The 12,869-nt window shown below is 37.9% G+C and overlaps 1 protein-coding gene across 1 annotated transcript in view; it reads right to left on the reverse strand.

Moving 5' to 3' along the window:
* UBE3C (ubiquitin protein ligase E3C) overlaps nt 1–12,869 on the reverse strand; it is a 63,541-nt gene that overhangs the window by 20,992 nt on the left and 29,680 nt on the right. Inside the window, exons 14-18 of the mRNA XM_054390018.1 lie at nt 12,087–12,191; nt 10,947–11,034; nt 7,441–7,538; nt 6,661–6,793; nt 4,689–4,936 (exon numbers count right to left, since the gene is read on the reverse strand). Coding sequence (XP_054245993.1) covers nt 4,689–4,936; nt 6,661–6,793; nt 7,441–7,538; nt 10,947–11,034; nt 12,087–12,191 — 672 coding nt within the window. The remainder of the gene's footprint in view (nt 1–4,688; nt 4,937–6,660; nt 6,794–7,440; nt 7,539–10,946; nt 11,035–12,086; nt 12,192–12,869) is intronic.

Raw genomic sequence — 12,869 nt, forward strand, 5'->3', positions numbered from 1 at the left:
GGGAAAATCATGGAGCAGATTGTCTTGGGGGCAATCACTGCGCATCTGAAGGATGGCCAAGGAATCAGGCCCAGCCAACATGGATTTAGGAAGGGCAGGTCCTGCCTCACCAACTTGATCTCCTTCTATGATCAGGTGACCAGCCTGGTGGACGTGGGAAAGGCTGTGGATGTAGTCTACCTGGACTTCAGCAAGGCCTTTGACACTGTCCCCCACAGCAAACTCCTGGCCAAGCTGTCAGCCTGTGGCTTGGACAGCAGCACTCTGCACTGGGTTAGGAACTGGCTGGAGGGCCGAGCCCAGAGAGTGGTGGTGAATGGTGCCACATCCAGCTGGCAGCCTGTCACTAGTGGTGTCCCCCAGGGATCAGTGCTGGGCCCCATCCTGTTCAATGTCTTTATTGATGATCTGGATGAGGGGATTGAGTCCATCATCAGTAAATTTGCAGATGACACCAAGCTGGGAGCAGGTGTTGATCTGTTAGAAGGTAGAAGGGCTCTGCAGAGGGACCTTGACAGGCTGGACAGATGGGCAGAGTCCAACATGATGGCATTCAACAAATCCAAGTGCCAGGTGCTGCACTTTGGCCACAATAACCCCATGCAGAGCTACAGGCTGGGGTCAGAGTGGCTGGAGAGCAGCCAGGCAGAAAGGGACCTGGGGGTACTGGTTGACAGCCGCCTGAACATGAGCCAGCAGTGTGCCCAGGTGGCCAAGAGAGCCAATGGCATCCTGGCCTGCATCAGGCATAGTGTGGCCAGCAGGAGCAGGGAGGTCATTGTACCCCTGTACACAGCACTGGTTAGGCCACACCTTGAGTACTGTGTCCAGTTCTGGGCCCCTCAGTTTAGGAAAGATGTTGAATTGCTGGAGCATGTCCAGAGAAGGGCAACGAGGCTGGGGAGAGGCCTTGAGCACAAGCCCTATGAGGAGAGGCTGAGGGAGCTGGGACTGTTTAGCCTGGAGAAGAGGAGGCTCAGGGGAGACCTCATTGCTGTCTACAACTACCTGAAGGGAGATTGTAGCCAGGAGGGGTTTGGTCTCTTCTCCCAGGCAACCAGCACCAGAACAAGAGGACACAGTCTCAAGCTGCGCCAGGGGAGGTTTAGGCTGGAGGTGAGGAGAAAGTTCTTCACAGAGAGAGTGGTTGGCCATTGGAATGTGCTGCCCAGGGAGGTGGTGGAGTCACCATCCCTGGAGGTGTTCAAGAGGGGATTGGACGTGGCACTTGGAGCCATGGTTTAGATAGTCATGAGGTTTAGGGTGACAGGTTGGACTCGATGATCTTTGAGGTCTCTTCCAGCCTTCTTGATTCTAAGATTCTATGATTCTAAGCACTCTTCAGAGAGTCAGAGAAACAGTGGAAGCACAGCAGTGCAATGCTTGATGCACTATCCTACCAAATATTCAAGTATATGAAGCTCAGTAACTGTCATTGTAGAGTTTGCTTTCTTTGTTTTCTCTCTACAAGATTTTGGCCCAAAATGGGCACACAAATATATTACTAGAAACATCTGCTTAAAAGTTTTCACTCCATATGTGCAGCTTATTAATGATTTAAGAGTTTAGGATCTGATCCAGACCTTGCTGTAAAAGACTTCCACTGATTCAATCCATTTTAGATATGGCCCAAGAATGATTAAGAACTACTTGTACCATAGATACTGCTCAGCTTAGAACTGTACCTTGCAGCCAAGAACAGTATCTCACACAACACATGACCTAGCACAGCTCTACCCAAAGTTACACACAGTAACCACAAGGCACACTCTCCAAGATACAGAAAAATAATCTAATCAATAAGTCATGGTCCTATGTTTACTAGTAAGGTAGTAAAATTTGGCTCTGTTCTACTATTACCCTTCTAATATTTCATTTTAAAACATGTAGTTTAACTTTTTTGTCAATTATGCATGTTTAACACTTAGATACGTGCACAGATTTTAATTCTCTATCTAGTCACTGTTTCTGTTTAAGCGGTTAACCAGAATTTCCCTCTTTCCAGGTTTCCAGCAGATCATCCAAGAATCAGCACAAAGAAAATCCTCATTTAAGATTCTCAGGTGTTGCTTTCAAACTTGCCTTCTCTCACTATGTTGCTTAAAGTTTTGGCAGCCTGTCAAAATATAAACTCCAGGGTTCTCCTGAGCCAAGTCCACTACATTGCCAGAGTTGCAGCAGGGAAGTTTGCACGTGGAAAGACTTAGTGCTTCCAGCACAACTACTGCATATGGAAAGACAACTAAACCAAACCAGGTGCTTCCCCACAGCCCAATTCTACCTACTGAGAGAGCAAAAGGATTACAACATCCAATCCATACTTCTGAGACACCAAATGGGACTACTTTCCAGACATGACAACAAAAGTGTTGCATCTAATGCTTTAAAGAGTTAAACCTATTATTTATTTTAACTTTCTGAATCTGTGCCAGTGCAAGTCCTTATTGGGGCACTAGAAAAGAGGCAAATGTTCCTTTTGTCAAACAGTTCAGTAAGAGTCCTGGGGCTCTGAGAGGCAACAACCATTTTTTAAAGACAAGTTTTACATTTTCAGCTATTTCTACTTCTGAACTGGTTCATTAACACAGAAGATGTCAAGCTGTTAGAAACTTCCTGATGAGAAGAAAAACTAAATTAGGTGTAAATCTATGGTACTGGAAGTTAAATGCATTTGGATATTAGTACGAAATGGTTACCAAGAGACAGAGAATTTCTATAAATTATTATATTTTAATGTATTTGTTTTCTGATAACATTGAAACTTCTTACGTGAGAGTTTTTGATGGCAGCACTCTTTACATACTGGTTTCCACAAATAAGAAATTGCTGTGGATGCCTGATTGCTTCCTTTGCACTGTATCTACTTTGTTTACAAAGGAGCTTTTAATAATCCACTATTGCTCTCAAATAACCTTGTGTAAAGCATAAAATGGACACATTTTGAAAACAGGTGAGTGAGTATTCAATAACTTAACCAAGACCACAATACTGGCAGGTTTTGAGTAGTATGGTCGTGCCTTATCTTTCTGTTTGATTCATCAAGTCTCTAAATACACTTCCAAAAAGGTGTCTGTGCACCTGGGCAGGGCTAATTATTAAGTAACACTGTCACATCTTACCTTATGTAAACACATTGCAAATACAAAAACAATTCATGCTTTCAAAATGTTAAAATAATAGATCCTCTGATTTTAAAAAGACAAAACCAAAACTATACTTGTAGCACTCTACAGGAGATAAAACATATTTATCTTTATGCTAATCTTTAAAATCCAGTTACAGAAAGCAATGTGTTGTTTCGACGGAAGAAATAAGAATCAAAATTAGCATTTTTATTTTTAATTATGTTTGGAACTTCCTCTTGACAACTAAGTCCTAGATAAATACTAAATGTTTCTGGAGTGAAGTAACTTCCTCATGATACCACAGCAGTGTTCACTTCCCCACTCCAAAAATCTATGGATGCAGAAAGAAGGAGAAACCTTGGACACGAAACGTAGGTCATCATTACAAACTACTGCATTGGTACTAAATCTATCTCCCATTAAAACAGAAACATCCTTCAAAAATTATTTTATTGAAATGGCTGATTCAAAAATGTCATTATTTAACAAGTTTGGATATTGCAGAATCCAGGATGCATTAGCAGAGAATTTGCTTACAAAGTGGTAGTTTAATCTTCATCAGTTGACTGGCAGCTCTAAAGAACAGCACTCTTTCAACAACTCAAGTTTGCCAACAACATCCTCTTGAACTGCTTCCAGCTACACTAGAAGGACATCCAACTACATGTTCAATCTCACTGCAAGTCAACAGGATTTTAGCCTCCAAAATAATTCAGCAAGTTAAATGAAACTTTTACATCTTAAATACCTTCAGATTTAGATAGCTGAGTAGCAATCAATACTTTTTTTTTCCCCAAAATGGAATTTGTATTCCAAACTAATTAGCCTTACAAAAATTATTTCAAGGGCTTAAAAGCAAATAGCCTCAGTACTAAACCTGACCCTAAAAGAAAACTGAATTCAATGAACATTTGTAATTGTTTCCCTCTTACTTTCTCTCCCCTCCTCCCCCCAATTTCATTTTTCGTCTAGCTCAACAAGTGTGTATTAGTCTCTGAATATTCACAACATCAAAATACCAAGCACTAAAACTCAAGAAAGATGCAAAATGTATGAAAAACCAAGAGTAAGTGAAAGGTAATTTGTACATGGCTCTTAAGTATGGTAAATGATTATGGCCATACTAAATGCTAGCAAGAATTAAACACCTCAAGCAACTAGAAATTGTTTCTGAAAATATTCATTTCATATATTCTGTTTACATAATAGCAGTTTAATTCCAGAAAGCTCCATCTTACAAATCACCATAAGCAGAATAGTTTTATTGGCTTCAACCAACTTAACTTTAAGCAAGAGGATAAGCACAAAAGCAAACATGCATACTTTGCTTAACTGGCAGTCAAGAGTATCTCAAATTCTCTGTGCTTCTCAAGTATGTAACTTATTAAAATTAATCAGAAATCTGGGTGATATGTAGAAAAAAATGTTCAGATCCAACATCTGGAAGTTGTACTTCCTCAGCTTTAGAAAAAAAATAATTTTTGTTTAAATCTAAAAAGAATAAAAAATTACTGAACAGTTTCAATATTGCTCTAATTTTATATTATACAACACTGGTTTTACCTTTCCAAGCATTCTTCCAAGAAAGTAGTAATGTCGGGCGTAGGAGTCTCCAACAAGCATCTGTGCAGCAGGGTTGGGGTAAAGAAGTCCCTCATTGGTGGTCTTAAAAAATCCCTGGTTAGGGTTAAATCCTGATTTAAGTAGTTCATTCAGAAATTCTCTGAAAATTCCACCACCATCAATACCAGCTTCATCAAGACCATGTGCATTAAGTAAGTGAACACGAATGCGCTTTTTTAGGTCAGGTTCTGCAGAGAAAGGAGAGAAAAAACTCAAATACAACTCTCTGCTTGAATTTTGTTTGGATAAAAACATGTAACTACACATACAAACATATCTACAATAACATATAAAAAAATTTGAATGAGTAAATAGCAAAAATCTATTGCTAACTTGAATTTGGGAATATGCAGTGTGTGAAACTCGCTTTGCACAAAGGGTCATCCACTGGAAGCTATTACATAATATTTTGGAAATTGCAGTCACACAGGGAAAAATGAAAAATGTTTGCACATTAGTAAACATATAAATAAAAACATAGATCCATGAGAACCAACTTAGTACATTTCTGATATTTCAAGTTTGTTTTCTTAATGACCTCAGTTAAGGTATTGCAGAAAGTAATTTTGTGTAGGTCTCATTTCAGAGCCAGTGGACAAACCTGGATGCCTCTTCCAAATCAGTGTTCTTCACCCCCTTCTGATCAATTCTAGGACCCTATCTATCATCTGTTCACTCTCTTAGATCGATTTTAATCAGTTCAATCTACAGTCTTGAAACTGCATCTCTTGCAGTTTTCAGGAATTCTTTATTTTCTGCTTTCCTGCATGGAGCTCATGTGACTTACCCCAGAAACAAAATTAAAAAAAAAAACAACTATTACACTGTCTCATCTTAAAAAAAAAAGACAGACTAACCTTCTAATTTAGTTTTTACCAATTCTAAAGAGCACTGTGCTGCACTAATACAGTACTAGATAGCGCTCTCTCTATATGTGTGTATGTATATGGGTGCATATACATGGTGCATAATACACAAATTTTCAAACTTCAATGGCCAGCTACCACCATGGCCTCAGTACCTCTAAACAAGATAGAAATCTTCACCTAGAGATTACTTTAATTCCAAATCCCTTGCTATGAGTTTATTGGCTTCTCTCTTGTCACTGTTTTATGAGTAATTTTCTTCCTAAGAAAAGGCTGAAAACATTAGCTGCAACTATATACAGGTAAGTTCTATGCAGATAAATTGTGTCGAAAGAAGAGCTCTTTTTGCTAAACAGAAGGCTTGACAGAACCACAGAACAGCTCAGGCTGGAAGCGACTTCACATGATCAAAAATCCCCATGTGGAACACATGGCCAGTTTTCAAGCCAGATCAGGATGCTCAGTGCCTTGGTCCAACTTCTTCAATGTTGGTGACTTCACAGCCCCCCTGGACAGCTGATTTCAGTGCTTAACAAGTCTGTCAAATGTATTTTCCATGTATGTCCAGCAAAAATTTCCCTTGCTGCTATATGTCACCACTGCACCTCATCAAACTGGCTTCCGTAACTTTCCACTTGAAGTTACAGCTTCTCATAAGCCATGTGTTTCACACTCTCACAGCCATACTGTACCTAGCAAATCCTCTGCAGTCTCAGTATATTTTTGTTGACACAGACTACCAAAGCAGGTTACGCCTAATGAACTACATACATAAATAAATATATTAAGTACAGTTATTTGGACAAGTAAATGGGAAGAAAAGCCCTGCAAAAGAAGGTTTCAACTAAGGAAGACTGTGTTAAAGAGAACGAGACTGCAATAATCAGAATGTGGATGAGAATTACTTTATATAAAAATGAGGAAATTTATAAGAACCTTTACACCTTGCAGCACTTTTAACATCCTATTCAAGCAAGCAAATATCCAGCTACATGGTAAAGAATGGTTAAATGTTATAAATGAGGTGATAATTACCGTAAACCTACCATTTTCAGGAGAAAGTTTATCATAAGCATCTTCATAAATATAATTTCTTCTGATAGTGACATTAATTCCATCCAAAAATGGCCCGTCTCCTTGAACCTCTTGTTTATCAGCATAGATCAGTCTTTGAAAAATCTGTTAAAATAAGTGGAAAGATAAATCATGTCATTGTGCAGTTCTAAATATTCAGTAAGACATGGTTATTCACTACCATTGCTGCCCTTTGAATTGCTTCTGGGCACTCAACTTTCAAGTGATTTGTCTTCTCCTTCACTGAGCTGGGGAATAATAGCTTTAAAAAATATATATATGATGCAAGTGACTCTGGCAACAAACCTAATATATTGAAAATCTAGAAAATATTCAAAAGCAAAATCTTGCAAGTTTTAAACTACATACTCAGATATGAATGCAGAAATTTAATGTCTAGATATTATTTTCCCAAAATGGACATCCATCATCTCATTCTGAGTAAATCCACCCACTGCACATAAGTCTCCAGAGTCTTGACTTTGTAATGTGTTTAATACAGATAACACAACTAGTTAGTGCTCTGCTTACCACAAGAGGGTGCAATCATGTAGATCAACCACTGACTCAGGACTGCAGTTTATTATAAACATAGAAATGTACTCATATATCTTGGAATACATTTTTGAATTTTATAAAGGGTGATACAACTAGTAAAAGAAAAGTAATTAACTTCAAATATTCAGTTGCTACAAGAGTAGAAGAAAACAACAAACTGAAAAAAAAAAAAAAGCAGTTTAGAAATTAGGTACCTTTACTCTTTCTTCAAAAGGAACTACAAAAGGTAGCTCTGTCAGAATTGCAAGTTGTCGTTCTTCAGATACAGAAAGAGGTGCTGGTTCCAAACCCACTTAAAACAGAAATAATAATTTTTAAAATAGCATTTTTTAAATAAACCATTTACTTTGTATCAGTAACTCAATTTACTTTGCACAAAAATACATACCAAAAAGTATTTACTAAACAGTCACACAAAGTCCTTACCTTTCTTTAAGCAATAGTTTCTAACTGAAATGTGTATAAAAATAAGTACTCCTGTATTTTTTATTTTATTCAGAAGGCAGGGATCTCGGCTTGGGAGCAGGAGGAAACAGAGGTGGACAGTGAGAGAAGAGGGGAAAATAAGTGGGGATGCTAAAAACAGAGGCAAGAGCAGGTTAATGAAATCGGAAAACACTACTTTGATCATCAGAGAAGCAAGGCCAGAATAACCTCTTACTCCATGACTCTTACTTCCTTACTTCCCCTAGAAGTTTCCCACCTGACTGCTACCTCCCTAGCAGTATTATTTAGCAATATTTTTGCAGCTAGGCTGGGACAAGTTTGTAAAAAAACACTGCAGCAACCCACAACACAGGAACACTTCTGCAAGTGCTCTGATTACTGGTTATTTTCAGCATGGGGCTGATCACCTGACATCATCCAGTCCCACGTATACCAAACACTTAAAACTTTCGTGGATCTGAAGTCCCAAACCCTACAGCCACAGAAGGAAGTGAATTCCTGGGACACTTGGAAAGTGGTCCTTCCACTGTCTTCAGAAAGCCATCAGCTTAGACCAGATACATTTTAAGCAGCTGAAGTTAGATGAGCTGAATCTCATCCCAAGAGACAGAACATTAGGTACAGCTCTAGGTAAGTTGGCTACACCCAGGTAAATATAGCTCTGACTTTGCATCTCTTTACAGAGCAAAGACCTGATCAAGAGGCAGCCAGGCAAATAAAGCAGTGAGAGATCCTGCATGTCCTCTCTGCTGTTTCCATTCACTAAGCTCCTGAAAAGCCCCCAGTGGAAATAAAGCTGCCTTTGCTCCTCTTCTTTAATAACCACCTTATTGAAAAAAAATACTCCAGAGTCTAGACCATATTACAAATCTGACGTAAATGCTTCACATTACTGCCCACTCCGCAAGTTTTTGCTGACAGTTACAAGTTTTCCCTTTGGCTGCTACCTGACCAGCATCTTCCTGCCCTTCTGTAACTGGACACCAATGTTCTCTTCTATTTTATTTTTTTTCCCCACTCCTCAAAGCACTTTAAGTAGGGATATTTTAAGCACCAATTTAACATGACATGGCCCAAAACATCACATACTTGACGTATATTCATTTGGGGCAGGTTTCAACATTGCAAGCCTTTGGAATTTCTGATAAAATGCTTATCTGTGATCACCTTTAGTTTACTTAGTAAACATTTTTAATTAAAGACAATGTATGCAGCCTATTAAGCTAACAGTTAAAAGCATTTTAAATAAAAAGTGCACGTACAGCAAAGGTAAACTACTACATGACTTCAACAGTTCAATTATTCTGGTCAATTAGTCAATTTTATCTGCATTTCTCCATCACAGCTTCTTTCTTTAAAGAGAAATATGGGATGGAGTCATCAATACAGAGGGCATTTAGAACGCACGAGTCTGCCATTTAAGTAAATGAAAAAGCACAAATAAACATGACCATATGTGATTCAGCAGTACTTTCATGCTAATTGGCTTTAACCCATATGGAGTTAAGAGACACTAAACAACTCATGCACATTGTTAGCTGCTTGTTCTCACACGTGTTGACTGCACTCTTTAGCCCAATTTCACATGAAAACAAGGTTTATATAAACACAGTGTCATCTTAACATCTCGCCTCCAACACACCTTTTGAGCTAAACAGCTGAACCTAAATTTTGACATAAGAGATTCAGAAATACTACATTTTGTGAAAATTTTCTGAACTCCACAAAGAAGAGAAATTCCATTAGTGACCTAATCACAGAAGCAGCAAGAAGAGCTCAGTTATCCACTCTGTTCAGTGTGTCAGCTTGTTTGACAGCCAGCCAGCAAACAAGGGTGCACTGCTGCTTGGCACCAGCCACAGCACATGCATTTCTTCATCCATCAACTGCCCCAGACCAAGGCATTAATGAAACAGAAGGAACTGGTACTACTATGGGAAGGAAAACAAGGGAAAGAACTCAAGATACTACACATATGAGCAGAAAGAGGCTAGTAGACTCATCACATGGGGAAGACTATGGAAGTAATAAACATGGAACAGGTCTGACAGCGGAGAACGTCACAAAAGTGTGGCTGTCAAAAGTCATGTAGGTCAATGGAACAAGCAGTACCATAAGGTACTCAGGATACAGGCCTGTTGAAGCCTGAAAATTTTTGCTAAAACACCTGCTTTTAAGATGCCATATTATCCATCACCTCAAATAGGCTATTTCCAAAGAGAGAAATTAAACTGAAAAAATATTCATTTCAAAATTCCGAGGAGTACTTAAACTGGACCAACTAGCTGTTATCTCGCAACTATACAAACAAGGCAACCAGAGTAAACTTCTACCACTGTAGTTATTCAAATAAAAAATAACATAAGAATTCCTTAGGTTTCAACCTTGGATAAAGCCCTTAATTCTGTATAACTCTAAGGCAGCATTCAAAGGCTACGGTCCTCTCTAAATGATCTACTATATCTGGCTACGGTACTCAAGCAGATTACATCACCTTGAAAGATATGGACTCTGATAGGTGAATCGCTTTCCTGCCCAAAGGCCTCATTTTTCACTCATTATTAAATCTTCACAAGTACTAGTGATGTAATTAATTTTTTACCTGAGCACAGCAAGGTAAAATTCTAGCCTAGTGATACTACTAAATTATGAAAAGTTGAAAGAAACAGACTGTCTACAGGAGAAAGCACATTGCCACAACTAAACTAGTGTAAATTCACTCGAGTGCTATATTTGTCCAATTCTCTCATCTTTCTTTAGAAGTGCCATGAAGTGCAGATATTTTGAAAAACTCAAGGGGTTACATTTCTGCCTTATCTAATTAGAGGCAGTATTTGTAAACAGCAATGCAGTTATCACTGAGCTTGTTTGTAACAGTTTAATATATAATAACGTATCTTTATATTACACAGTAAAAGCAAAACCTCAACCCTTTATATCTGCAACTTTTAAAATTTTGTTTCTTATGCAACTGCCTTTTATACATCAGTATCTGTATTTCTAACATATCATCTGTCCACCTCACCATTTCCCCCAGTCGACAGTAGAAGCTGGGTGAAAGCTGTTATACATTAAATATTCCAAAGACATACACACGCATTTGTACACAAATATACATTTTTTTTTAATATCTGAAACAAAACTATGAAAGATTGCCTTGCTTTTGGTTATCAATAAGATTTTTTCATACAAAATAAACAATATTCTTTGTATAGGATAAGCTGTAGCAAAAATTGCCTAGAAGGCATCTTACCATCCAAAGTAGACTGCAAAGGTCCTATTCTTCCCATTCTTCTGACTCTCCAGACATGTCTAGCAGATGGCACATAAAGCTGTGTAACCTAATAAATTAACAGTATTTTACAGTTCAACCTATGATTGTCAAATTTCCTATTACAATTTACTATTACATAGTAAACATATTAAATTGTCACATCCAAAGCAATGTCTGAACTACTCCTTATACTTGTTCTTTAAAGCTAAGCTGCAAAATTCACAGTGTAATATGAAGTCCATCTGTCATCTAAAAATACCATGCAATGTTGCATTAAGTCCTGGTATTTAAGATACTAGAGAAACTGAGATGTCCAATAAATTGTTCACTTCTTATGGAGGTTAGCATCACAGTTTACAACTACTGCTCTTTTTTCTAAGGTGTGTAAGCATGATTTCATAATTACGATAAAAAACTGTCATACAGAGAAATGGGAATCTTGAATGTAAGCCAAGCAAATGTACAATCATCAAAAATAAACAGAAGAGTTCATTGGTAACCATTCCATGCAAAACTTTCAACTGTTAAGACATCTAACAGCGCAGGGTGAAGCCTATTTGAGCTGTAACTAGCTACTCAAATATTCAAAGGATGTACTTGCACATACATATGAGCATTTTCTTTTGCACACGCATACACGATTTTTAAGCTCAATGTAGTTTCTTTCAAAAGCTCTTAAGAAAAAAAAGCCAACTTCTAGGTGAGTTTAGCAGAGAAATGCTACTGAATTTTGTTTTCTTTTGGAAGACCACTTTGAGGGGGTTTTCCCCACTACAGAAGAATTATTTTCTTTAGCATTTTTATTATGAGAAGTACTTAAAATAACTAGAACATATACGTCTAACAAAACGCTACCAGATTTTCAACTCTCCTCTGCTACAAAAACAGACGACTTACAACATTGCACTGTAGACAAAGTTCTACTTAATGAATTGGAAATGTGAATTAACAGGTATTTCATAACAGATGCAAGACTTCAGTGTTAGACAAAAGCAGCATTACTCCAGCTTTTAAACCACACGATCTGTGCAACATCATTGAAACTATCAGCAACCAAACACATTACCACTGAAATGCTGACAGCTGTAAGGCTATGTGGTAAAAGGACATTACTCCTACCTTATCTGCTTTAATGTTTTCTTGTTCTGAGAGCCAGTGATTTGGTGGGCAGAAATTTCTCCTTGTGTCTCTAGATTTCAACATTTTCACTAGGTTTGTGATGACCTAGGTGTCAGAAACACATACATTGAATGTACATTTATCACTGTGAATGAAGCTGTACAATCCACAAGCAAAACTTCTTAAAAGTATCTTCCAGTAATGTACTCAATTGCTACTTATATTTAACTTACAAAAACTTACTCTCATCCTAAGGTATTTAAATGTAAGAGCAAGTAATTGTGCCTTACTTTAAAATATTTTTTTTTGTGACTTAAAAGTATCATTCCAGTATCTAAGAACAAGGACTACCTAGGACTCGTCCACCTAAAAAGTTGTATGCCACTACAGGGAAGCCTAAATAGCTCGCTATCAGCATTAAATTACTTATTTAAAGAAAGTTACATCTAACCATGTAATTTATACCATTTTTTGCTTATATAAGGTTCCAGAATTTCACAGAAGAACAGAACTTCTGCTTGATGCTCACGACAAAGCTCATTTCACTCCACACTAGGCAAATTTGAGACATCAACCAATAAAGAATGGGTATTTCTGTCTACAGTAAATAGTTAGCTAAGTTTAACTAGTCAGCATAAGATCATGTGGTGTGCTTCTCAATGGTCAAACTATACAAAAAATAGCATCAGCTTCAGAAAGTAGAGGAGAGAGCAGAAGCATTAAATTGGCAGCAAAACATAACATCAAAAGAAACATCTCTGAAGTACATGAAAGATTGACTAC

This window comes from Indicator indicator, chromosome 20 (genome assembly GCF_027791375.1).
Source record: "Indicator indicator isolate 239-I01 chromosome 20, UM_Iind_1.1, whole genome shotgun sequence".
Classification (NCBI taxonomy): domain Eukaryota; kingdom Metazoa; phylum Chordata; class Aves; order Piciformes; family Indicatoridae; genus Indicator; species Indicator indicator.